Source organism: Mustela putorius, unplaced genomic scaffold, assembly GCF_011764305.1.
Source record: "Mustela putorius furo isolate JIRA1106 unplaced genomic scaffold, ASM1176430v1.1 tig00000592_pilon_pilon_pilon, whole genome shotgun sequence".
NCBI lineage: Eukaryota > Metazoa > Chordata > Mammalia > Carnivora > Mustelidae > Mustela > Mustela putorius.
Window position 1 is genome coordinate 4,946,017 of NW_025421426.1, and position 27,810 is coordinate 4,973,826.

The following is a 27,810-nucleotide window of genomic DNA, read 5'->3' on the forward strand; positions in this document are numbered from 1 at the left end:
AACTTGCCCCGATTATCGACCAAATCTTTGCTTTTCGTTTTGTATAGAAGTTATGCAAACCTGCCATTTCATGAAAACGTTGTCTAATCCATAAACATAAAAACACCTACATTTTGTACTACTCAAAAATATGGGAGTAAAATAGATTAAATCAAAATAGAAGAGGCAAACTGAAGGGGAGAAATGGGGAGTGGTTTGGTGGGTGTCAAGTTTCAGCCATGCAGGACACGGGATTCTGGAATCTGTTGTACACCATGTGCATGTGGTTGACAATACTATATTGGACACTTGGTAATTACTGAGAGGGGAAATTGTGTGTCTGTGTGTGTGTGTTGCCACCAAAGAGAATCAATGTCACCCACTGCATTAACCAAAGAGAAAAAAGCAGCACATGATAATGCAAAAGCATTCATCAAATGAATTCAACGAAAACTTAGCAAATTATAAAAGGAAGGAAATTTTCTTTAATCTGATAAAAGGTAATAGCTACTGTAAAGCAACAACAAGTCATATTGGTCAAATAGTCAGTTTTTCACCTGAGATTGTGAAGGAAATAACAATGCTCACTATGCCACTTTAATTCAATGCTGTATTTGGTATACTTGGCCAGTAGAGCAAGGAAAAAAAAATAATAATAACACATTGGGTAAGGAATAAAGGGCAGGAGAGGGCAGAAGTTTGGGACCTGGGCTTGAAGATTCCAAAGCAAGCCAAACCACAGTACACAGTGTGTACAAAACTGCAATTTTTTAAAATCAGCAATTTATAAGAGAAACTGACAGACTACAAAGGTGGTTTCCTTTATTTTACTAAATATCTCACTTTGATATTAATTCAAATATTCAACAGAATGACCCTTTCCCAGATAATTAAAATAATTTACATTTTAAACATTTCTGTGGAACATATTCTATCATTTGAAATTGAAGACCCAAACAATGTCTTGGCAAACAATAAATTGACCTCAAGTATATCATCTGTGATCAATTCAGGGAGACTAAGTTTACTACAGCTTTCCAAGCATTAAAATAGACAATTTAAAGTATTTTTTGATTGGGGGAGGTGGGAAAAAAGCAGAACAGAGAAATGATCAGTCAAAACACAGAATCCTGTCACTTAACACTGTAATTCACATGTTCAAGGCATCTTCCAAGTGCTGGAAACACAAGACAGTTCTCAGAAACAGTATTACAACCCATTAATAAGAAAAGCATCCAATGCATTACAACAAAAAAGCCCCTTACAAAAAGGGGTCCAATGTAGTCAGTTTTGGGACAATCCCAGTCTCTCCCATACATTCCTGGAAAAACCGCAAATAAATGTATCTTTTGGATACTATGGCAGTCCACATCTGCCTCAGGTCAGGATCTCCCATCCACCTCAGTACTGCGGAAATGTTCCATCGATTTTGGCAGCCCAGGCCATGAGGCCCCCTACAACATCCTGAATGGTTGAAGATTCTAACTCCTGAACCGCTGTCAAGGACTGCAGGACCTTCACGGCTTTCTGGGAGTCATTGCCCAGTTTGCAAATCACATAAACTGGGAAAGCCGCCCCTTCCTGTGTGCCCTGCTTCCCTTCCCGGATTGCTTCTCCTAGGAGTTCTAAGCTCTCGGCATCCCTCCGTTCCAAATGTTTCAAAGGGATGTGTAAGGCATGAGGCAAACGACAGATGTCCACCTCCACTTGAGGCCTGACGTCCAGCAACAGGTGGGGGGAGCCTGAATCCAGAAGGCGCTTATAGTCGGTGACCGAAACTCGCTCCTCTGGGCTCAGCAAGTGCAGAGAGCGGCACTTCTCAGTGGCTGAGGAGCCACAGAAGGCTTCGTAGTCCTCCAGGTCTGTCACAGTGGGCCGCTCGCCGCAAGCTGCACAATCAGGCCTGCGGCTCCGAAGCCGAATACAACGAAACTGTCCTCGGAGGGCATCAAAGATCAACAAGCTGCGACTGTAAGACGGACCCAGACCTGCTACGATCTTCAACACTTCCAACGCCTGCAAACAGCCCAGGACCCCGGTTACGACACCGAGCACCCCGCCATCCGCGCAGCTGGTCACCGTCTCCGCTGGAGGTGGTTGGGGGAATATGCAGCGATAGCAAGGCCCGCCGTCATAGTGGTACACTGTGATTTGGCCTTCAAAGCGCAGGGCGCTGGCCGACACGAGAGGTCGGCCGGCTAGCACACACGCGTCATTAACCAGGTAGCGAGTGGGCACGTTGTCAGAGCAGTCGGCCACCACGTCATAGCGGCGGATTAAGTCCAGCGCGGTGGCTGCCGTAAGCGCCTGAGCGTAGGGCACGCACTCCACCGCAGAATTGAGGCGGCGCAGCGAGGCGGCGGCCGAGAAGACCTTGGCTTGCCCGGCCAAGGCCTCGCCATGCAGCACCTGGCGGGCCAAATTGCTCGCTTCCACTACGTCGTAGTCCACAAGGCCAAGGCGGCCCACGCCGGCCGCCGCCAGGTACTGCGCCAGCGGGCAGCCGAGCCCACCGCAGCCCACGATGAGCACGGACGCGGTGGCCAAGCGCAGCTGTCCGTGCACGCCCAGCTCAGGCAGCACTAGCTGCCGGCTATAACGCAAAATCTCATCCCGAGACAGGGCGGCCTTCGGCGGCAGGGGCGACACCGGAACCAGCCGCTCTGGTTCCTGCTCCGCCAAAAGAGCCGCCGCCAGCCTCTGCTTCAGAGAACTCAGCTCTTCCTCCCGCCGGGCAACTTCAGCCTGCAAGGCGAGCACCTCCTCGCTGGACCCCATCGCGCCACTCTCGGAAGTTGTCTTAAAAGGCGTTTCCTTTTCCGGCTTAGCGTCCCCTAGCGACTGGAAGAAACTAAAAAATTTTTACGGAGCATGGGAAAAAGTGATAAGTAGACATACACTTCCTGGAGAAACCCTCATATTCAACTTTAAGGAGTCATAGTTCCTGGATATTTCTAGGCACCACGAAGATAGCCTTAAGAGAACTAGAACCCAACCACAGAGCCTGTCCCCCCCCTTCCCGAATTTGGTACGGTCCGACCCGTCCCCTTCTCGAGGCGCGTTGACGTCATTCCGTTTCCGGCGTCTCGCGCAGTTCCGCCATGGCCTCCGAGGAAGCGAGCGCTAGTCCTCGTAGGTCTCGGCGGGAGTCGGAGGGGCGCGCCCGGGGACAGGACAAGTATTCAGTGCTTTTGCCCACCTACAACGAGCGCGAGAACCTACCGCTCATCGTATGGCTGCTGGTGAAAAGCTTCTCCGAGAGGTAGCGTGTCCGGCCGCCCTCCCTGAGGAATGAGATGAGCTGGCTTCGCCGGCCTGGGTGTCGGCGGTTGGCTGCGCGAGGCGGCCCTGCGTCGCCTTCCTTGGGCTCTTGAGGCAGGACTTGGGGAGAGGGCCACCCTTGGAGAAAGCAGAAGCGGCTACTTCTGGGATTCTCTCCGTGTCTTGGGTTTTCATTCCTGCCCTTGGGTTCTGTGAGACATTCTCTTAATTGTACACCCCCACCACCTCTTCCCCCCCCCCTTCCCCCCGCCCACGGCTGTCTTTTTTTTTTTTTTTTTTTTTTTTTTTTTTTTTTTAAAGTAGGGTTGGGCTGTCTTTCACTTGGAGCGAGGTTGAAAGCTTGACCTCACTCCTACTTCGAGATGGTCAGGATGCGGCAGGAGCCGGGAGTCTCAATGAGCACGCTCACTCCCGCCCCCGTGCTGAGGGCTTATGTAAGCATGAGGTTTGATCTCTGTGGGTTAGAGAGCTGCTGCTGGGCCGGGCACCTTCGTTGGTCACTAGTGGATGTTGGATGTGATTGTTAGAAACTAGGGCTTTTCGAGTTTGGAGTTTGGAAGTGTTACACGATATTTTTTTTAAGATTTCGGGATATCTTGGTGTTAGTACGAAATTACTTGTTTTAGGGTTATACCAATGGGATCGTGTATAGATCTCTGAAGATCTTTCCAGATCCACACATACCAACTTAGAAAATTATCCTTTTTAATTCGATAATATTCCATATGACTCATAATTTAACGAGCCGTGTCATCCCAGTGAACGCAGATTATTTCTGGAGCTTTTTTTCGTTTTTCTTTTTTGACTTTCGCTTTACAGATGAAAACAGACTTTGTTCACCCCATGTTTTGCACGATTTAAAAGAGTGCTGGACGCATAGTGAATACGCCTTTGGAAGAATGTTGCAACAGACACGCTCGTACTTGTACTAGTGTGCTGGGGATAAAGTCTGTAGGGTGGAATTGCTGGGTCAACAGATGTGCTTAAAATTGACAGTTATTACCAAAATGCTGGGGGGTGGCAGGATAAACATATATATAGTACCACCTTAGGACTGACATTATCACGAGTGCTTGTTTCCTGACCAAAGCCAACCCCGGGTTTTATTAAACTTACATTTTTGGAAATGCTAATTGGTGAAAAACATTGCTGTTCTGACTATCATTCTTTGACTGTCATAGCTATCATCATGTGTGTGGCTCCTCACATTTTTTTTTTAAATTTATTTCTTTTTCCTCTTTTAGTTATCTTATTTTGGTTTCTGTAAGCACTTTTCCCATGAGAGAAATTGTCATATGGTCGATCTTGTTTAGTTTGTCTTCTGAGTCTCATATATTTTTTTGCTTTAATCCAAGGGACGTTTCAAGAAGGGATCAACGATTTTCTTTTCAGGCATAGTTGAATTAAAGGCAGCTTAGCCGGATTCCTTTAAACTACCTTACCCTCGGGTGTTCTGGGCACATTGAAGTATAATTTGCTAATGAATAACTTCATTTGTTTTTGAAGTATATCTTTCTCAGTGTATCAGCTAGAATCAACATCTTACATATTTTGGCTTGTAAAGCAGTTGCCAAAATTAAAGCACTGTGGGAAGCTGAAGTCTAGTATTTCCTCTTAACAGATAGGCTGAGGTTAGCTTTCTTCCTAGTTTGCCTGGGCTGACTTTTTTAATCCTTTTACAACGGAATGTGTTTTTCCTTATATGTGTTTTTAGTATAGGCAAAGAAGAAACAGTGTTATAGGGGAGTTTTGCTGTGCTTTCCTTTACTTTCCAATTAAGTTTCCCCAAAATATTATTTAAAAAAAAAAAATCTAAAGTGAGGTGGGGGAAAACATAGTGATAACATGTACAACCAAGTATTGTGTTGGCTTATTTTTACACTAGAGCAGTAACATGAAATTAATGGAGAGCCAATAGAAAGATGTTCACTTTGAAGCACATTGAAATCTTTTATGTAATTATCCGTGATTTATGTATTTAATAGTGTGAAGTAATGGGTACAACCCTTTGAAATAGTGGTGTAAGGGATTATTTTGCCATTTTAAAGAGAGTTTTTTAACGGATAGAATGAATTCATACTTGTTCCTTATGTCATTTAAACCTATTTGGAATTAAATTTAAAAGAATATTCACTCAGCAACTCAGTCAGCCTGAGATATCTTTTAAATGTACTTTTGAAATCTTTTGTAACCAAGTTTTGATATTAAGGTCCTACAATTCCATTTCCAAAGTTGGTAAGTAAAATTTCATGATATCCTATCATATAGAATATAGAATTGCTGTGATTTTTTTTTTAAATTGAAGAGTACGTTTTCTGTGTGAGAATTTTTTTTTAACATCTCAGGACTTTATTATAGCATTTTTCGGCAACATGCTGAGTTTGTAGGTGAAGTACTAAATGACATTTATTTCATTTGGTAATTGAGGTTTCCTTTAGTGATTAATGTGACAATAAATTTCCACTTGTTTGGTGAGGAATTAGTAATTTAAATTTTTTTTTTATTTAGACAATACTGTTTCCAAACAATACAAACTTTCATTTTGTTTTTTATTTTAGTGGAATCAATTATGAAATTATAATCATAGATGATGGAAGCCCAGATGGAACAAGGAACATTGCTGAACAGTTGGAGAAGATCTATGGGTCAGACAAGATTGTAAGTCATGTGAACATTTTTCTGTCATATCACTGATGGTTGTTTAGCGAAAAGAATGAGAAATGACAGATGTTAAATTCAGTCAATTTTTCTAGAAACTGAAATGATAAAAAGCATCTTACACACTTGATATTCAGATGCATTTTCACTGTGCTTGAGATTACACATGCCTTTGATACGTTGGATCAGTAGTAATTGTACAGCAAGGGGTACCTGGGTGACTCAGTTGGTTAAGCCTTTGGCTCAGGTCATGATCCCAGGGTCCTGGGATCAAGCTCTGAATCAGCCTCCTTGCTCAATGGGAAGCCTGCTTCTCCCTCTTCCTCTGCCTGCTGCTCCCCCTGCTTATGCACTCTCTCTCTCTCTCTCTCTCAAATAAATAAGATCTTAAAAAAAGAAAAATAATTGTTAAAAAGTTAATAGTTGGCCTTTGGATAAACTCTGTTTTTACAACTTACCCTGCAGATAAGTTCTCTTGAAGGGCAAAATTAAAGCATGCTCCTGAATTGACAAGGAATATTATGGAACTAGATTGCAATTAGTAATATATGTTTTGATCTTTCAGCTTCCTTTTTTGCAAGTATAAAAGCTTATAGTTGGGTGGGCGATTGTTTTCATGGAAATTTGGCATCTTTTTATTTTTCAGAGCACTTAGCATCTTTTGTTTTACCTGTAAAGTGGTCTTATGGGAGGAGATTGACTTGGAGACTTATATTTTAGATTTTCCCACTGTACTTTGAAGGGTGTTATTTTTCTACTGGAGTAATTCAGATGTAGAATTCATTTTATAATGGCTTTATAATTTTTATTTTTCATCACTGGTTTATTTTTATAATGGTTTATTTTGTAAATGTTTGAAAATACTTGTGAGCTCAACTTTAGATAAATCTTGGGCCAAAAGCATGCAGTTAAATCCAGATTTAATTAGAAAACACATTCTAGGGCCGCCTGGGTGGCTCAGTGGGTTAAAGCCTCTGCCTTTGGCTCAGTTCATGATCCCAGGGTCCTGGGATCGAGCCCTGCATCGGGCTCTCTGCTCGGTAGATAGCCTGCTTGCCTCTTTCTCTGCCTGCTTCTCTGCCTACTTGTGATCTCTGTCAAATAAATAAATAAAATCTCAAAAAAAAAAAATACACATTCTAGGCATTGGGTATTTTTTAATATGTATAGACAAGAATTTCTCAGTCTTGGCACCATTAACATTTGGGACCTAGTAATTCTTTGCGGTGGGGGGTTGGGGTTGGTTGGTGCAGGGGTGGGGGCAGTGTCCTGTATGTTAGAGGACATTTAGCATCATCCCTGGACTCTTACCCACTAGATGCCATTTGCAGCCCCTCTCCCCAGGGTGACAACCAAAATATCATCAGATGAGCCCTTGTGGGCAAAATTGTCCTCTTCTCCCAAAAGAGAACCATCAATATAGACATAAAAAAAGTCTCTTGGAGAAGCTTTATTGATACTTGCATTTTAAGAAAAGGTAATTAAGCATTAAGGAAAAAAAAAATTTTACCAGGCACCCACATTCTTCATTAATCCTGATAATGAAATAATTTCTATTCAGTTGGAGTAGATGGTGGTCAATAGAAGAGTTTAAGGGACATGTGTTATTCTTACACGCATGGTAAATGTTTTCTGTGCTAGTAATTCCTTCCATATCACACATGGGCAACTCAAATGTCTGTCACGTCTCCAGTTCTCTAAATATCTTGTGATACACAGGAGGAGATTAAAAATTGACAGATTTCCAACCTTCTAGCATTGACTTCTGATGATGTCAGGTTCATTTTTTTTGGCCAGCAGCTCCCCACTTTTTCTTAAAGAGGTGAGCCAAGGCACTGAATCACATTTGTTACTGTATAGACTACTCTGAATTATGTGTTGTTATTTAATCTGGGAATATCAACCTGACAATATTTTGAATACCTTTGTCATAGAACTTGATTCAACCTTGAGGTATAATCAATTGATATTAGAATAAGTCTATTAAATTGACCTTTTCAAATTCTAAAACTACGTGGCCCTCAAGAAGTTCCATTTTTTCCCACCAACCCAATAAAATTCAAAATAATGAGGAAAAAAATTACATTCACTGTTAGATTTTCCTATATTACCTGGGAAGTTCCCTGTTCCTTCATTAGTTTATGACCTTTAAATCATTTAAAATAGAAAATTGCCCGTCTCCCCAGCCCAGACAATATCAGTCCATGCCTTGGATAGCGCTTTCTTGCTCTGAAGTGATATGTGTGGTTTGTTGGGATAGAAAATGGAGACAAATTATTACTGAAGTTATTTTACAATATCTGGAAATATTCACAGATGCTTTGTTTGCTAGTCTTTCAAAGTGGCTGAAATGAATGTTTCAAAAAAATGAAGGAAGTTTTTTTTCTTTAAACTCTGAGGAAACGAGAGTTTAAGGCACTTTCCAAGGTTACACAGCTAACAGCGGAGGTGGGGCTGAAGAACAATTGGAGGCACGTACCCTGAGCTATTAACTATGCTTATAGGGCAGAGGGATAGATGGGGCTTCAGCCTTTCCGTGTTGAGTGCTTCTGTTATGTTTGATGTATGCCGTCTGTTTCAGCCTCCAACTAGAGATTAGTTTAAGTCACCTATGTTATTTCATCGGTTAGTCTTTTTACAGCTTGTTCTTTCAATAAAATGTAATGCATGTTCATCAATTTTTAAAAACATCTAATATAACTCTAGGATTGAAATATTTGACGACTTTAAGAATATCATTTATCCCTAAGTACCAAAATACTACCTCTAACAAAAAGATTAGTACCCTGGGGCACCTGGGTGGCTCAGTTGGTTAAGCATCTGCCTTCAGCTCAGTTATGACCCCAGGGACCTGGGGTTGAGCCCTGTCTCTCGCTCCCTGCTCAGTAGGGAGCCTGCTTTTCCCCCTCCCTCTGTTGCTCCCCCTGCTTGTACATTCTTTCTCTCTCTCTGATAAATAAAATCTTTAAAAAAAAAAAAAAAACAAAAAGATCAGTACCCTAATCAAATGTACGAAAACATAATTCTCAGGACTCCTGGGTGGCTCAGTTGGTTAAGCATCTGCTTTCAGCTCGGGTCATAGCCTCAGGGTCCTGGGAAAGATCTCACATTGGGCTCCCCACTCGGAGGGGATCTGCTTCTCTCCCCGCCCTCCTGCTGCCACTTGGGTTTTCTCTTGTTCTTTCTCAAATAAATAAAATCTCTTACAAAAACATAAATTCACAACTGTAAATGGCCAAAAATAAAAAAAATAAAATGGAAAAAAAAGGTGAGCCTTGCATTTCAGTGAAAAAGTTGCTGATAAAACTGACGTTGCCTTTGTGGTCCCCCTCCAAGTTCCTTTTCTAGGGGACATCCCAGTCTGGCAGCTTGGTGTGGCTTGCTTCAGATCTTTGTGCATGCCTGTGTATGTGTCTGTATTTGTCAAACTAGGCAATGTGGCATTCTTTGTGTTTCAACATAAATGCAATCTCCCTGTATCATTCTGTTGATTTTTAACAGTAGCCAAGAGATCTTTTATTGCTAAATTATCTCATTCTTTTAACTGTACCATAGTACTTTATCATGCAGCATGGTTTATATTTTTAAAAACTTCAGAAAAAAAGATTTTTCAAACTGAAACAGGATTCTAGAAAATCTAAGGTGAACTTGTTTTTTAGAGCAGATACCAGGTCAGTGTTTTGTCAGTAATCATCAGTGACAAAAATAAAACCTGATATATCTTGTTTGATTTTGTCCAGTGAATTACAATTAGTATACATGATTGATTAAATGTCTAGTTTTCTTCTATATAAGAGCTCATTGAGCAGGAATGCATTTTATCTTTGTTCCTCCCCAAGACCTACAGGAGTTCACATGTAGTTTAAAAAAAAAATGTCTATCCTGGTTGAATTAAACTGAAAATACTTTAAGAGATTTACACTGGAAAATGTAGAAGGGGTGTAGATAGGCTTGGTAGTGAGTTCATGTGAGTCCCATACCTCAGAAACTTAGAATCAAAATCTTGGCATTCTACTTTCTTCAGAAATTTCCAGACAAAAGATAAAAAGCTGAACCTGAAGTCAAGGTTATATATGAAGGGGAAAAAAAGGATAGAAAGACTAAATGATCGACGAAAAGTAAGAGAAAAAAAAATCTTATTGTTAGGCCTGTAACCCTAAAATCATATCATTGGGCCAGTAGAGAATGTAATGAGGTCTTCCAAGCATAAAGTCAGGATAAGTTGATGGAGTACTATCAGCATTTAAAATCAGACAAGGAATCCAGATAAAGAAGCATGCATACCTTTTCAGCCACTGTGATTCAACTTTTGGGATGCTAATTACAGAAATGACAGGACCCCTTCAAAAGGATATATGTACAAGTATCTTTATTGTAGCAATAATTGTAATGGCACATACCTGCAGCTGACCTGAATGCCTTAACTAATGTATGACCACATATTGTCTGACTTGTAACCATAAGCCTGTATTATTTTTGTGACTGAAAAAAATAAAAAGCAGAGGGGTGGGGGTGGATCAAGAACATAAATAAATAATAAAGTCTCAAAAGGGATTGAGAAAACAGATAAGGCTATCAAATACATGAAGGTATAGGATAAGTGAGTTAAATCCTCAGTTTTCTTAGGAGAAGGAATCAACAGCTGTTGTTCAAAATTATAAAGTAATAGACATAACATTGTTTACCTACTGTTTTCTGGTGAATAGCACCAGGAAAAAAAATGCTTAAAATTTGACCTGCAGAGTTGGGTTTAAAAGAATACTGTTTTTCCAACTTACTAAGCTATTTGATTTGTTACTAAATACTTTTGTATCATGGCAAAAAAATGTTAAACATACTCTGCTTTAAGTTCTAATAAATGCAGCTATATTTTTGTTAAAAGAAGTAGACACCTAAAAAAGAATTTTTATTAGATTATTTTTAGTATTTGTGTTAAAATGCTGTTTCTTATTCTTGCAGCTTCTAAGACCTCGGGAGAAAAAGTTGGGCCTGGGTAAGTAGAACCTCTCGACCCTCATACTTGCTTCTCGCCTTGGTAAGCTTACCCAGTGTGTATTTTCCAGATTTGGAAGAAGGCCAAAATACAGTGACCTCTGATGGTTTTTAATGATCTTAATGATGCGTATATGGTTTAACTTGAGTTGCACGTATCAGTCAGGGTCCACTTGGGAAAACAGAAACCACTGTCAGCCTTTCAGTGTAGGGAATTTAATACTAAGAATCTGGTTACACAGGTGAAGGAATGCTAAGAGGCCAGATGGAATGGAACAGTGAGGCCACTCAAGCTGGTAGTGGCAAGAGGTTGCTACCACCCCAAGAATGGAGCAAGAGTAGGAGCAGATGGTGTTTTTGGAGCCTAGGAACCCAGGCTATTTAGAAGGGGCTGGAAGGATGAAGTAGGGGATACGGGGCAGGAGCTAGAGCCATAGAGGATAGATACCCAGTCAGTGCTGGGAGGCAGAGTAGGAGGGGGGACACCGAGTTTTCCTTTTCTCTCTCCTGGAAACTATCCCTCCTGCCTCCCGAAGCTATCTGACCACCAGTTGAGGAGAGTACGTGGGAACTATATAGTTCCATGCAATGTAGAACAGGGTAGAGCAGGGCCAGAGAAGGGATCTGAGAGTAAATGTTTTGGACCAGCATGCTGTATTAGCTATAAATCTTTGAACATTTCTTTATAAGTAGTAAAAAGTAACTATTTTTAAAAAGGAAAACTTTAAAATCTTAGATGAACTTAATCATTCTGAAATGAGTATCTCAGTACCTTTATTTCTGGGCTGGTTACAGTTGCTTAGATTAAGAAGTAGTATAATTTTACTGAAAAATTGGGAGAGCATGGAGGAAGCACAGTTCTTAAAAATGTGACTATTTGCTGCTATCTTGAAGACCATTTCTCTGACATCATCAAGTGTTCTGAGTATCTGAACCCAGAGGTTCTTTGAGATTGAAATAATGGAAACTGCCACGAAAGCAGTCAGGAATTCCCTACGTGTCCGTGGAAATCGAAAAAGCTATGATCTTCACTCTTTAGCAAAAGAAGTTAGACAAGTTCACCATTGCTAATAAGATACTGTGGGGGTTTGGAACTAGGGAATGTGGGACTCCCCAAATCCCCACTTACCCTTACCTGTCAGGTCCTGGGGGACTTTTAGGCATGAAGGGAGCTAAGTAATTGTTGGCTGTGTCTTTGACCCCAAATACCAGATCCCTCTAGTGTACTCAGCTTACAGTGGAGACTACACTCGGGATAGCTTTTGTGGAAATGGGCCAGGAGTGATGGGAGGAGCAGAAGCAGGGAAACGCTTTTAGGTAGAGAGCTGAGCTTCAGAAGGTGGTGCCTGGGACTAAGGTGAAGTGGCAGATGGAAGAATGGAATGGAGAGATGCTTTGACTGAGAGTAAATAGGATTTAATTATAGTTTAGTATCACCTTTAAGGGACTGATTTATGCTTTTCAGGTGCTTAATTTCACATGTATATGTAAGCATTTCTGATGGCTTTCTTTAGTGGATATATTTTCATTTTCAGGAACTGCATATATTCATGGAATGAAACATGCCACAGGAAACTACATCATTATTATGGATGCTGATCTCTCACACCATGTAAGTGGTATGTTTCTTTCTTTGGCTATTCATGGTAGTCTAAGCCTATTTTACTGACTTAATGTTTATTTTTTCTAAATTTCAGCCAAAATTTATTCCTGAATTCATTAGGTAGGTATTTTTAAATATTTGAAAGAATTGTGATTCAAATCATTTATCTTACTTTAATATTTGACTTATTTTCATTTTTTACTAATTAAAAATGCACATGCTATGTTAAGTTTGCTGTCAGAAATGAAACCGACATACAAATCTGAGCCTCATGGCTATAGATTCCTGGCTAAATGATGTATTTTAGGGACTCTAAATTCTCCCAGACCACAGGAAAAGATGGAAGGTGACTTACATGTTAATGGAATTAAGCCCTGCATCATAAGGGTAAAACACCATGAACAAGTAGGGTTTATTCCAAGAATGCCAGAATGGTTCATCATCAGGAAATCATCCACATAATTTATCATGTTAGCAAAGAAAGCAGCATGATTAAGTCTGTAGGTGCTTAAAGGTATTTGATAAACTGTACTAGCCACTTCTAATAAAACTTGAAAACAGAAATAAAAAGAAACCATTTAAACTTCATAAAGACAATCCAATCCTAAGACAGACATCTTACTAAATGGTGAAATGCTGAATCATTAATAAACGCATTGAGGCAGGCATGCCAGCTGTCATTATATGTGGACATTTTAAGTGATGTTAAGAATAAGAATTTAGTATGAATATTAAGTAAGGATACAAAGTGGTATTTATTTGCAGGCAGTATGGTTGTATTCTTAGAAAATCTAAGGGCACCTGATGGCTCAGTTGTTAAGTGTGTGCCTTCAGCTCAGGTCATGATCCCAGGGTCCTGGGATCGAGTCCCGTATCAGGCTCCTTACTCTTTGGCATGGAGTCTGCTTCTCCCTCTCCCTCTGCCCCTCCTCTTGCTGATGCTTACTCTTTCTTGAGCGCCCTCTCTCTCTCTCTCTCTCTGTCAAATAAATTAATAAAACCTTAAGAAAAAAGAATCCAAGACAACATGAAACCTCTCAGAATAAGAATTTGGAAACTGTTTTCAGTGTAAGCTAAATATACTAAAACAGAATTAGATAATGTTACTCTCCTGTTTCGATTACTTCAGTGAGTTCTCATTAAAGAGAAACTTTAAAAAGAAACTTTTCCTTGCCCCTCAAACAGCTACGTGATCTGGCCCCTGCGTCCCTTTCTGAGCTCATCTTGTGCCCCTCCTCTCCACCCCCTCTGCGGCAGGCATGCTCCTTCCATTTCTGTGTCACACGGAGCACTGTGTTCTTTGCCTAAAATGCTCTTTCCCTGCTCCTTAATAGCTAGCTATTCTCATCCTTTGATCTCTGCATAAGGTCGCCTCAGAGATACCTTTCTGCTTATATATCTAATTCCCAAGAGCCCCTTTGACCTGAGAAGGAAATGGAACCAGGGGAATAGAAAAATGGGTGAAAGCTAGAAACAAGCCCTATGTAGAGGAAACACCAATGGCTATGAAGCCCGAGGGAAGATACCCTGGGGTGTTGGCAGGGAAACATGAAGTGAAATAATTGTGGCAGTATTTTATTATCCATTATTTTGTCATAATTACAAACTTAAATAGAGCAACACATCTAGCACGGATAAGATGGTGGGAAGTGGACACACCCCAATACTGCTGGAGAAGTGTGAGTTGCTACAACCTTCTTGGAAAGTAATTTCTGTTGATAACTGTTCAAAATACTTGTAAGCTTTGTTTTAGCAATTCTCTTATATTCCACTTTGGGTTGTATAAGCACCAGGATGTACGTTTATAAGAACGTTGTCACACTGTTCATTGTGGTTGTGGTGTTGGGGGTTGGGAGACCCACCATGAAAACAACCATACAAGTATACAGGTCCAGTGTTCCATGGGAAATTTTTGCATCCCCTCCAGGGATGTCCATGATTCCATTATGTATATCATTAACTGACAAAAAGCAAGTTGCAGAATATACTTTTTTGGTTTCTAATTTTGTTAAAGCAACCAAAATCCCTGGGGCTTTGTCTGTATTTTTCTGCAAAGAGAACGGTCTGGAGGGCTACCAGGCTGTTGTAACACTGTTTACTTATTAATAGGGCCAAGAACAGAATGGAGGGGGATTACATTTTAGGATGGTTTCACATGGTACCATCAGCAAGTACTGCTATTTTTTAGTTTTAGAAATTAATAAAGGAAAAATATCAGGTCTTCTTACATTGAAGGATTTTTCAGTGGTATAGTTCATCTGTTTTCTTGGCAGTTTTTCCTGTGCAAATCTTAAAAGCTTATTTTGTGTAGCTCGTGAAAATAAATATTGAATGCTCGATAACTTTTTCTAATTGACAGCTAATGTATTTATTTCTTCAGGAAGCAGAAGGAGGGTAATTTTGACATTGTCTCTGGAACTCGCTACAAAGGAAATGGAGGTGTATACGGCTGGGATTTGAAAAGAAAAATAATCAGGTACAGACGCGGGCTGCGCTTTCTGTAGTCTTCATTGTACCTACTAGGAGTGTGCTTGTGACGGGTATTTGGATTACTCCCCATGCTGCCTTGGGATTTCTGGGATCGGATTGTTAACTTCAATATATACTCCCAGATAGCTCCTTGTGTCCCAATTTTCCTATGATTAAAGTATTTTATTTTGAATATTTGTCACTAAGGAAAAATCAGCATAAGCTTTTGAACCTTTGTTAGAAATGGTCTAATTCAGCAAAATTGATTCTGTACCTTCAGCTTCTAAGTGAACTATTCATCTGTATTTGGGGACTGAGTAGTCTTGTATACACACACACACAAAAGAGAGAGGGTCCATAATCAAAGGATAGGGAAGGAGTATCTTACTTTTTGATTGGAAGACTCACAAAGAATTTCTGACCTTATTTAATCTCTTTCACCTTTTTGTGGTGGTTGAGAAGATGAAATCTATAAGGGATCTATGTAGCTTCTTGCTTAATATATGACAGCATACCCCTATAGATGTAAAGGTATGCCTTTACTAATATTTACTAACATTAGTGTTTTTTATGACCCTTTTCATTCCTACTGAAGATTTTGTTAAGTTAATCACAGTTCTGCCTCTTAACTGTGGAACCTTGGTTTTGAAAGTCATTTAAGACCTGTAAGAGCCTCAATGTTCAGTGAAATGAAGGGATTGGATAAAACAGTGGTTTTTTTAATCCTGCCAAATACTGGAATCACGTGGAGAGAAAATCGTACACTACTCTTCCGTGTCATTTTCCCTTTCTTGTGCACACACACACTGTAGACCATGCAAATGGATCTCCACGGGTGAGGCAGAACCATCAGTATTTTTCACAGGCTCTCCAGAGGATTCTATTGTGCAGCCAGTGTTGAGAACAATGAGTGAGTAATCTCTCAGGCCCTCTGAATTTGGTCATCACAGCTCCCACTTTAAAATTAAGGAGTCCCAAGTTGTATTGAGGTGTGTTTGTCATTAGTTGTTAATGTCTGCACTGACTGAAATATATACTCCTGAGAAAGATTATGTAATCACTTGCCCATGGACTCATTTGTATGAACTAGAATTTTAATCCAAGCCCATCTGACTCTTACTGCATTTTAATTTAAAAACCCCAATTTAGAGATACATTCACTGATTGGAGGTACAAATGTGTATGTATACATACACATATATACATACATACACGCTCACTTTCCTTTGATTAAACCCATTCTGAGAGGTAAACTATGCCCTAGAATTTTGTTATTGGGAAAATGTTTTTGTAAGCTATTATCCCAGCTATAGCCCTAACCATGTTATCTGTGTAAAAATAATCTTTCCTAGGGAGGGCCTTGGTAGTTACCTTGGCTTTGGAGAGAAACTGTTCTTTCCAGACTGCCTCAGAAAACTTTTTTTTTTTTCCCTCAGTCGGAGCTCACTAAAATAGCTGTAATACAAAAGTCACTTTTTTCCAAGGGCACTTCAGATCTTTTTGAAATGTTAATCATTGGTATTAGTAATAGCTTGAAACTGATACTTAGTTTTGTTTGAAGTGCATACCTTGTCATTGTTAGGGCCAGGATGTCTCTGCTAAAATTTATTTGTTAAAATACTTTACCCTCAAATTGTTGGTATTTGGAGGTGGGGCCTTTGGGAGGTAATTAAATTTAGTGACCATGGGGCACTCATAGTGGAATTAGTGCCCTTTCCAGAAGAGACCTGAGGGCTTGGCTTTTGTTGCCTCTTCTGTGAGAGCACACAGCAGGAAGGCAGCCCTCTGTACGCCAAGAAGGGGGTTCTCACCAGGAACCATGTCTGCTGCACCTTGATCTTGGGCTTCCCAGCCTTCAGAACTGGGAGAAATAAATTCATTTAAGCCACGCAGTCTGTGGTATTTAGTTATAGCGGCCCAAGTAGAAAGAAAAGAGTTTCAAAATGAACATTTTGTTCAATTTCCAGAGATTGCCAAAAACCAAAACTCTTGCCTACTTGCATACCTTCTTTTTAAAAAAAGTGCCATTATTATGCAGACTGACCTATTGCCTGATTGAAACCCATGATCCCTTGTGCTTATTAGAATCTGAAAAGGAAACTCCAAATCCCTGATTCCTTTTGCTTTCTGAGAAATGGTCATAATTCTAGATGAGGACTGGTAGCAAATATACAAATTGAATTAAAAATCCATTATCTTTCTTATCTTAAAGTTTAGAAGAATGATTGTTTTATAGGTCCTCTCTAAGTGTCACATTCAGAGAATAAAAGTCCCCATTTCCTCAAAAATGAGAATATCGCATCCTTTACTAACTAAAATTTCTATAAAATTGACATGTTTATAAAACAGTGTTGCATTTCTGAAATTAGTATAATGGTTTTAGCACTCTGACCCTGGTTGTGTTTCTGTTGTTTAGAAAATATATAAAGAAAATCTAATTGTTTTATTTAAACAGCCGCGGGGCCAATTTTATAACTCAGATTTTGCTCAGACCAGGAGCATCGGATTTAACAGGAAGTTTCAGGTACAGTGAAAACTGTAATTATATATTTTCTGTTATTAACAACTTCTTATCTGAATTTCTTAGCATACAGTGACTTATTTTTAAGAAATGCTTTTAATTTCTACCACATTTTTGTGCCAGAGCATACAAAGATAGACTGAAATTCCTTAAAAGTTGTTAATGAGGGACACCTGTGTGGTTCAGTCGATTAAGCCACTACCTTAGGCTCAGATCATGATCCTGGAGTCCTGGGATTGAGTCTACCTCGGGCTCCTTGCTCATTGGGGAACCTGCTTTTCCCTCTGCCTCTGGCTGCCACTCTGCCTGCTTGTGCTCTCTCTCTCTGATAAATAAATAAGTAAAATCTTTAAGAAATTGCTAATGAAGGCTGAGCATCATCTTCTTCTTCTTTTTTTTTTTTTTTTTTTTTTTTTAGATTTTATTTATTTATTTGACAGAGTTCACAAATAGGCAGAGAGGCTGGCAGAGAGGTGGGGGGGGAGCAGGCTCCCCACTGAGAAGAGAGCCCAATGCGGGGCTTGATCCCAGGACCCTGGGATCATGACCTGAGCTGAAGGCAGAGGCTTTAACCCACTGAGCCACCCACGTGCCCTGAGGCCTGAGCATCTTCTTAAGGGAAATGTACTTTCTAAGGAGCATCAAAGGTAGGGCTTAGGTTAGTGTGCTTGTTAATATTCACATTGGTGCTCAGCCCCTAGTGGGGGCCTTAGGGGGCCCAGGTGGCTTCTTAATCCACTTCTTATTCAGAACATTGCTATCCTTGGTGATAGGCTCCAAAGAACAGCACTTCTTCCAGCAACTTTCGGCAATTCACATGAATATTGTTGCTCTGTCCACAGAAAAGCTTAAAATAGTTAATGGTTAGGGTGTTTGCAGTTACCTTGCTCTCTGTATTTTTAATTTTAAAAAAATTATCGTTTAATTAGAACAAAGCCTTCTTCCAGGTTGGGGGAAGGGTAATTTTTGTTTGTTTTGGTGGGTGATATTTTTAATTTTAGTCTTGCTATAGAAGATGAACTGTATTGTATGACCATGTATTACTTGGCATTTGCATTTTTCCATTAAATAATGTTAATTCTTTGGTCCTTTGTCAGAATTGACACACAAAGTTAAGATAGGAATCTAGGCATTGCAGGATTGAGGCGGTCCTGGTAGGATACAGCTATCACCAATTGAGGTCACAGAGACCTGCAGTGGGCAGATGCACAGGCCAAATGTGGAGCACATCAGATTCACAAAGTGTAAGAGACAGGAGCTGGGAAGTCCTCTGGATGAACCCAGTCACTTTTTTCAGGAGCTCCCTGTTAAGTCCCCTAAGGGCACTGTGTTTATCTCAGGGAATTTATTTAGTACATCTTGGGAAATAGAAGCTGCTCAGACATTTATGAGGAAACACTTGTTAATTACTGGGTTTGCTCTTGTCATCTACTTGTCATCGTCTGTCATCTCGATTGTTGGAATATTTGGAATGGCTTCTCTTCATTCAACTTCAAAATTTAAAAGCTTAAAATGGTGGTTCTACTTCAGATGACTCACTTTATCCTATTTTTATAATTTGTGGTAGTATGGTAAGGAAATAATTCCCTAAAAGATACTAAGAATTCATTTTCAAAATTATTCTAAATTATTTACCGAAGATTGCATGACCATTCCGCTCAGGACAAGTGTATCCTAATCATAAGCTGTGACAGTTTTTCTGCATGCAAAGAGCTATTGAAAAGTTGTAGGTTTTATAAATACCAATGGACTTTCATAAAGGATACATGTAGCAAGTGTATTTATCTAGGTGTTCTTATGTATTTTACTTTCTCACAGGTTATACCGAAAAGAAGTTCTACAGAAATTAATAGAAAAATGTGTTTCTAAAGGCTATGTGTTCCAGATGGAGATGATTGTTCGGGCAAGACAGTTGAATTATACTATCGGCGAGGTAGGCAAACTGCTGGTAAATAGAATGCCGTATCCCTTCTAAGGAAACAGTAGGTTTAGACTATAATAAAAAGTTTAACTTGCACAACTACTAAATAAATGTGGGAGGCTTCTAGTTGTTTGGAACGTCCATGCACTAAAGGGTAAAAATTCACTATGTTGACCCCACCAGGATTTAAAACATTAATAGAAGGCATCATTCCCTTTTAAAGAATTAAAAGTTACTGGTAGGTTCTGCATCTTGCCCTTTCTTCTGACCACTCAGCACTGTGGGATGAGTGTGTTTGCTCCTTTTCCTCTTTCCATAGCCAAGAACCACTCTAATGATGAATCCGTTTGCCATTTTCCATGAAGAGGACAGGAGTTAATGGGGGCGGGAGGTGGTCAGTAATATATACAGCTAGCTGTTGAGCTCTTAGGAACGGCTCTCCTCCTTTAACACTAATGTTCCTACTCATAGCAAGAAAATAATTAGAATGCCATGTCTCCATGAAAGTGTCAGGATTTTTAATTTAACACTAAAACATAGTAACAGATAAATTGAATGGACTACTGAAAAAATGTAGTGAAAGGCTTTTACTTTGGAGTATAAATTTTTTTCTTGAAATTCTGGTTGAAAAGACAGCTTAATATTCAGGATCTTTGCTTTTCAGATGGTTTTAGATTTGGTTCATTTGACCTTTTTTTAGGTAACAAAATGTTTAAAGATTTGGACGTACAGTTGCTATAACAGCTTAACTATATATAACACATAACTTCTGAACTTACTTGAAGGGCTATCATAAGACAGAGCGTGTTTGTACTGCATTGGTGTATGCTTGCTAACTTCCTTTTTAATATTTTTGAAGACTGACTTAATGTGTGTTTTTTTAACCAGGTTCCAATATCATTTGTGGATCGTGTTTACGGTGAATCCAAGTTGGGAGGAAATGAAATAGTCTCTTTCTTGAAAGGATTATTGACCCTCTTTGCTACTACATAAAAGAAAGTTACTCATTATACTTATGTTGATTTCATTTAAACATAAAAGAAGCCTGGTTGCTGATTTTTATAAAATGTACTCTTAGACCATAAATCATAAGGTAAGGTAAATTTCATACAAATCTTTTTTCTGAAGAAACTCCATTTTGTATGTCAAATGCAATTAGAAAAATGAGCAGTGTTCTCAATTTTCATTTTGATTTTGCTATATTAAGACTTGTAAATAAATGTACATGGTTATTTCTTTTTTCAGAAAATATTGCTGCTTTCATTAGAGTATGTGCAGAATTTTGTATATGGGGAAGATTTTGAAGTATATAAAGAACTGGACTCATAGCTCTTTGTAATAGGTGTCAGAAGCAAGAAAAATGTTAATTATATTCATGAAATATATATGGCTATTTCTGTATTAATGAATAAGTAGACACCTCTGCCCCTTCTTCAAAAACGTATCTCAGATTTCTTAAACTGGATAAAATATGTTTAGGTCATGAATTTAGAGTTGGGCTGTTTGTAGCTCTTGAAGTGATGAAGCATTTCATCTGTCACAGCAAGTCTATTTAACATACTGTGAATTGGAAACTTGACATCTCTTGATTGCATAGCTACTATTTTTTCTATCCTGAGCAACAACTTCTCTCAGTAAGAAAAAAATACTGATGACATTAAGGCATCCGTATTTTGATGACTTTGAGACTTATTTGCTATAGTAATTTTTAAACGTCTTGCTAAGCTGTAAGTGTTCCGCTGGTTAAAATGCTCCTTAAGTTTAAGCTGTTGATGAAAGCCAGCACAAATGTTCTGTTTACCTACCTTCTCTAACCTGTGTTTAAAAAAAAATAAAAAAAGATAAATTTCTGACTGTAGCATAGCTTATGGAACTCATAGTACCTTTTAAATTGGGGGGAAGGCATACTTTGAGCAAATAAGCTTAAGATCAAGTTGATTGTCCTTTGCAAGTAAAAGGAAGAGACCCCTCTAAGTTATTTAATAAGCATATTTATTGAACAGTATTCTTAATTACATTTTCCTGGCTTAATTTGGATGCTAAAGAAATTTAAAATAGGGTTTTTCCCTTGCATTTCTAACAGATCCTACCATAAATTGATACCAGACTATAAAACCTTTGGTGTCATTTTGAACATTACCTATCCCATAGTTGAACCCATAGGACACATTCCAATAAGGACCTCTACTATTCTGTTTTCCTTTTACAGAGCTGTGTAGTCAGCCAGCACACCAGGGACCCACCTTCCTGGGGGAAATGACTTCTTTCATCATTAATAGTAACTAGAAAATTCATCACTGTTTGATGTAGAATTACCTAACATAATAGAAATATAATACCCTTTTTTGGTTGTTGAGTGTTTAGATTCTCTTCTTCTTCATCTAAACCCAAAGTTTTTATTGTCGAGTACATGGAGCAGAGATTAAGTAAGTACCTCAGAGAACTCTCTAGAAGTATTGCCTTCTCAAACCCCAGGAGAGTAGATAGCTATCTTTTGTCTTTTTAATCTTTTTGATTCTTAATTCCAGTCACAACACTGTCACTACTGGAATTGATAGTAGAGAAAGCATTTGAACAGTGAGACTTTCATCATGTAGCAGTTATTTAGAAAAGGATCTGAACTATTTAGATGGTATTTTTTTTCGTAAATCTGATGATTTAAGCACTAAAAATCTTAAAACATTTATATGTGAACCTAGCATCTCTAATTTTTAAATTAGGTCAAGGATGAAATCCAGATGTTTTCCCTTTGTATTTATTTGTATTACCACTCTATGAAATCTAAGTATATCGAAGGACAACTGAACTTGTGATAAATTTTGCTTATTTCATAGTTGCTTTTGCCTGTCTTCTGTAACATGTAATTAGATTCTTCATCTTTGTTTCTCTAAATCAAATGCTTTGGTGCCACCACCACCCCCCTTTTTCTTTTAACTTCTCCAGTTGTTGTTTCCCCTTGAAATACTGATTTGGCTTTCAGAAATTAATGAAATTCTGTGTTGGATGAAATGGCTTGTTTAAACCTGCTAACTGAAGTCTTCACTGAGCTATGTGTAACCACAACTAGTACTACTTTCAATTACATCCGAATCTTTGGGGATGTTAAGTATGATTTGAAACTATTTTAACTTGAAATTTAGAGAAACAGCCAAAGATCAGTGTATTTACAGAGCACACACTTTAAGAAAACAGGCTTGGTTAATCCTTCCTGATGGTGTTCATGACTCTTCAGTATGGTTAGCTAATGACACACTCTCAGATGCACTCTACTCCAAAAGGTGGATTCAGAAACGAGGTAAAGTGTTGGTTGGAATTGACCTAAGTTTGCACAGACTGTCCATGTGCTATCTTGTGCTGTCCAGATTGTGGTACCACTGGAAGTGTCCCTGGGACCACAGTTGAAGTGTAGTTTTTGAGCATCTTGTGGAGGCCCATCAGCAACATCATTTCTCATCTTTCGGCTTCACAAGTCCGGTGGCCCCACACGCTAGGGTCCCCATTTGTTTTCTTCAGGCCAAAGAGAAGAGCCCATCACCAACCTGGAAGACTGTCAGCCCCTGTGCACTAAGTAACCCGCCCCACCGGGAAGGAACCAGGGCTCCATGAGCTCGTGGCTTATCTCCAGTCGGTGTGTGAAGCACGAGGCCCTCACACCTCATATAAGGCAGGAGGCATCGCGCACAACCGGCCAGGTGTCCCTGCCCTTCCCGCTGCTGCCCGGCGGGTGAGAGTGCAGGCCTCCCAGCACGTGGAGCGGCTGGGCTGCCCGCACGCCCCCTCCCGCCAGATGTAGTCCAGGCCCAGCTGGGCCCGCGCAGGGATCCCCAGCACGGCCACCTGACTGAGTGCAGGGCGTGCTGCGGCCCGCTGCTGGTGCCTCCGCCGCCGGCGCTGCGGCCAGAGGAAGGCGCCCGCCTTGCACACGGGCCCTGGAAGCGCACTGCGGCCATTATCCGCGGCGCCTCCTAGTGGGTCAATGGCAAAAATCCTCTTGGTTCTCGCGAGAGCTCCCCCTCTGTGGGGATTATATAATTTCCCTTAGGTGGGGGTACTGGGACCACCCTCCCCCCAAAAAAGTTAGGTGCGAGCACAGGTGGCAGTGAAAGAGTTGTCCCTGGGGGACATGGGGGAAGGGGTACTGTCCCCCACTACCCCCCCTACTTAGCTGGACAATGAGTCCTCTTATGCTAATGAGGTATTTACGTCACTTCCGCTCTTTCTCGGCCGCCATTTTGGCTAGGGCAGGTTCGGGGACTCGCTCCGAGGCGCTTGTATTGTCTGCTGAGGGGAGACGCGAGATCAGCCCCCTCCCCCGCCCGTTGCCGCCGCCGCCTCCACCGGCCCGGTCTCCCCTCCGCCGCCCGCCGGGATCCATGAGCTGAACTCCCGCCCCCCCGGCCGCCGCCATCTTGTGCCCCCTCCCCCTCCCGCGGGCAGCGCTAAGGGGGATTTTGGCGTCTCCTCAGACACAGCTCCCTCTCTCGGTCCCCGCTGCTGAGGAGCGAAAGGAGCGCGGCCGCCGCCGCCCGTCTGCCCGCGCCGGTGAAGCCGCCTCTCCCACACCCTCCGTCTCCTCCCTCCGCCCCTCCTTTGTCTGCACCGCTCGACGACGCTGCCGCCGCCGCCCGCGCGGGGACTGGAGGGAGCCGCTCGCGCCGCTGCCGCCGCCCGCCGCTCTGCTGCGCCCGCCGCGCCCCCCGGCAGCAGCCGCGGCCGCGGCGCGAGCCGGAGCCCGCCGAGCCAGAGCGCGACGAGGCCCCGGGCGCGCCCTCGCCGCCGCCACCGCCGTGCCGCCGCCATCCGCCCGCCGCCGCCGCCGCCGCCGCCCGGCCCCCGAGCACGCCGGCCCCGCGGGCGCCTCGAGGCCGAGTCAAGGTAAGCCCCGGCGGCCGCCGCGCGCCGACCCCGCGGCCCGGCCCCGCTCCCGCCGAGCCGGCCCCGCGGGCGCATTGTTGTGCCCACTGCCAGCCCTCCAGCCGCACACGCTCCTTTGCATACTCTGGTGCTGACGGAACGCCCGCCCCGGCGCGGACCGCTACCCGGGCTCTGCTCCGGGGTCCAGGCGCCTCCTCCTGCAGCCCGACCTCCCTTCCCCGCCCCGTAAGCCCGCCGAGGCCAGCAGCCAGCCTGGCCCCCGGAGCCTGTGCCGCTGATGGCATCTCCCTCCACCCCGCCCCCAGCAAGAACAGAGCTGCTCCCATCCCTGGAACTAATCCCTTCCTCCCGCGCCCCCCCCCCCCCCGCCAAACGAGCCCCCCACGCACACCCCCAGTGCCTGGGACGAGCCTTCTGCCTGGTCTACCCACCCTTAGCTGGGGGAGGGGGGGGACAGATTGGGGGGCGGGGAGCATGCATGGCACGGAGTGGAAAGTCTTTGCCTCCGCCGTGCAACCCTTCCTCCCCAACATGCCAGCTACCCTTCTGTCCTAAGCACGGAGTCCACCACCACCCCTTTTTCTCAGTCGCAGCTGCCTGGTCAGCACGACCTCTTATGAACATTCTGAGCCCCAACTTTGCAATAAGATGGTAAAAAATGGAAATCCAGAAAGCTGCGAAAAGATTTTCTTTTTTAATGCAATGAATGGGGAGGAGTTCTTTGAGCACCCTTTTATTCACCTCTCTTTCCTCTGGGCTGCCTGCCTGCCCTCCCCTTCCCTCCCCTCCCCCCCAACCTGGATGCCTGTCTGCTGGAAAAGGCGCGATTGCTTCTCTTCCTCTTCTGCCCAAGATCAGGCGCTAAGGTCTAATATCCTTTTTAGCCACACATGTACCCACACTAAGTCTTCTTGATGTTCTTGCGTTCACCAATTCCTCTGAGCAGTTCTTGCCATAACCCCATTTCTCAGACAAAGGCTTAGGAGGGAAAAAGAACCAAACTGTTTCCTGTGTTTGCCATTTTAATGCTGTCCATCCCCACACACCCAATTCCTATCCCTGATGCTTCTCGTGCCAGTGTCTTGAACCTTCAGAGGGGAGGAGGGGGAACTCCTGGGTAGCTTGATACAGTTTCTTTAGAAATCTGCATTGTTGCTTCTGGTTTATGGCCATCAAGAAAATACCAGCCCCCACCCAAAATGCACCGCAGCCAAGTCGGCTAAAGGCGATGAGTGTTGGAGTCAGTAGGGGGCGCATTCCCTGCACTGGGTAAGGCTGCAGAGGGGGGAAGGGCCCCAGAGCTAGAACAGGATGTGCTTCACAGCGCCTTCTACAGACCATGGGAAAATGGACCCAGCAAGACACACACTCTCGCACTCTTAGTTGGTGAGCTGACAGCAACATGGCGAAGGATTAAGTGAGTCAAGAGCGGTGATTTTATTTCTTTTAAAGAATCCACCCTGCATTTTAGAAGTTCTCTTTTTACTTTTTCAAAACTGTTGACCCTCAGACAATCCACATTTGTTCTTGGCACATCATTGGTACACAAGATTTCCTATTCTTTGGAATTCTGGAATTCTTCCACCTTAAGCTTTGAATGTGTCACCATGTCTTTCCAAGGTCAGATGGTAAAGGGGAAAGTTTAAAACCTGAGAGTTACGGGTTTGCGGGTATTGCTGATTACCTCCTTTCTTCATGGCCCACATCTTTCCAACTCTTTGAGAGTTAAAAATCATTCTTGAAAGATGCTAGATTTTAGTGGGGTAGTAATTTTCATAAGCATGTAGATGGGTGTCATGATTTGCAAAGCCTTGTTGGTAAACATTAAACCCACGTTGAGTTCTTCATGGTCAAACTCAACAGAGTTGATTGTAAAATTTTGTCGTCTTCTAACTTTGGGCTTGCAATTGCCATTCATTTTCTTATTAGCCAACCACCTTTGCAAAAGCATTGACACCGGTCTTCTGTGAGCACCCACCTTCTTAGGGAGTGTTGATTTCTATAGATTTTACTCCTCTTGTTATTTCCATAGGTGTGAGATGCACAATGCGAAACCTAGGCCCCAGCTTTTGCACCATGATGCACAGGGTTGTACTTTTTGTACTGAACTGATAGGTGGCCTAGTGGTTATGCCCTGTACTACCATTTTGAGGATCTGGACTCCGTTCCTGCCTTGCTCTTTGGACCACATTGTCAATTCACACCGGTGGGTATATTCATTTTGGAGGGTGGGAACTGCAGCAACAGGGAATCCAGAGACTTCTTCCTCCTTGGTCACCACCAAAGCCAACACTTCCAAAATTTCAGCCTAGCCACATTCCTCAAGGAACCGGTTAGAGCTGGTTGCAGTCATGGGTTCTGAACAGAGAAATGACTTATGGCTTGTTTAAGAGAAAATTTAAGTTGCTAATACTGTTTTAATCATTTACATTCTGCACTCTTGTGTATAAAGTATCTTAAGTTCTCAATTATTGTTATCTAGATGACCCAATCTCAAGAGTTGCTAAGCTTCTGTAAATCTTACCGATTCTCTGATCAGAACAGGCGTTTCCATGAACATGTACTTGCTACCAATGATTGACAGTGGTTGTTGATACTTGGGGTACTTGTAAGACTTTGTTGCAAGTATTTTATATAGATAACACCAAGGTAAATTTATGGGGAATTAAATGGGTGTATTCTTTGATACATAGTTAACCAGTTGGTGCTTAAGGGAGAATTTTCCTGGAACATTTGCTATTAAGTAACATTTTGGTGAGTGAAAAGGAGGCAGCTTGGTTCAGGTATTCCAATGGAGACTTAACTATATTGGTTTTGAAGTTTTTTAGTAAATGCAAGAATCAGATTTTAAATCTAATTGGTGATATTTATAATATTTAAATACTGCTTAGTATATGTTAAATGGAAATAATTTTGACCTGTACTTGGTCTTTGATATATAGTTATATGAGTTTTTAAATGAGTAATTTGGAAACAACTTATTTGAGGTGCGTTTGAGATGAATGAAATTTGTGAAGGTCCTTCTGTTTGATTCGGCAAATTATACCTAAGATACAGTGTTAATTGATATCCTTAGTGGTAATAGCCATTTTCCCCCTACAGGAAAACTTGCTATGAGCTCTTAGCATGTATTTTGCAGTTTCAAGGTTTCCTGGTTTGGGCATCAAAAGTGAGTGAATGAATGAATAGTGAAACAGTTGGGCTTGAAAGCCGGAATTTAGGTAAACTATGAGAGTTCATTAAAAGAACTGTAAAAAGCCTCTACTAACCAGAGGGTGGGGATGGGTATTCTGTTTAATTAAACTTTAAGTAGAAGTTCCTTCTTTATCTTGGCCATTGTTGAAAATTTCCTAAAATTACCTTATCAGAGGCCACTAGACATTGAATTAATTAAATCTTTGATTTTGGTTCTTAATGTCTCTGTATCGAAAATATAGGAGATTGGGCTCTGAATCTCTAAAGACATCTGGCCCTGCCTGTCCTGGAGGTCATTGGTAGTAAACATACCCA

General features: G+C 41.7%; 3 protein-coding genes across 9 annotated transcripts in view; 2 read left to right on the plus strand and 1 right to left on the minus strand.

Moving 5' to 3' along the window:
• Nucleotides 1-572: 572 nt before the first annotated feature.
• On the minus strand, nucleotides 573-2,795 carry MOCS3 (molybdenum cofactor synthesis 3). Its single transcript, XM_004746201.3, has one exon. It carries the CDS (start codon nucleotides 2,755-2,757, stop codon nucleotides 1,381-1,383), a length of 1,377 nt encoding a protein of 458 aa, XP_004746258.1. The 5' UTR covers nucleotides 2,758-2,795; the 3' UTR covers nucleotides 573-1,380.
• Nucleotides 2,796-2,901: 106 nt separating this feature from the next.
• DPM1 (dolichyl-phosphate mannosyltransferase subunit 1, catalytic) lies at nucleotides 2,902-21,283 on the plus strand. The gene is made up of 9 exons (XM_004746200.3): nucleotides 2,902-3,241; nucleotides 5,820-5,919; nucleotides 10,879-10,912; nucleotides 12,447-12,523; nucleotides 12,609-12,634; nucleotides 14,895-14,990; nucleotides 17,439-17,507; nucleotides 19,323-19,437; nucleotides 20,314-21,283. Exons 1-9 carry the CDS (start codon nucleotides 3,081-3,083, stop codon nucleotides 20,416-20,418), a joined length of 783 nt encoding a protein of 260 aa, XP_004746257.1. The 5' UTR covers nucleotides 2,902-3,080; the 3' UTR covers nucleotides 20,419-21,283.
• Nucleotides 20,427-27,810, plus strand: part of LOC101674572 (activity dependent neuroprotector homeobox) — a 35,324-nt gene continuing 27,940 nt past the window's right edge. For 3 of the 7 annotated variants that reach the window (XM_045082080.1, XM_045082082.1, XM_045082079.1), the window contains exons 1-2: nucleotides 24,144-24,300; nucleotides 26,333-26,506. The gene's annotated coding sequence lies outside the window, so the exon portion shown is untranslated. Of the gene's footprint in view, nucleotides 20,519-24,143; nucleotides 24,301-24,778; nucleotides 26,507-27,810 lie in introns of those variants that run through there. The other 4 variants (XM_045082083.1, XM_045082081.1, XM_045082084.1 and 1 more) reach the window with 4 other exon arrangements.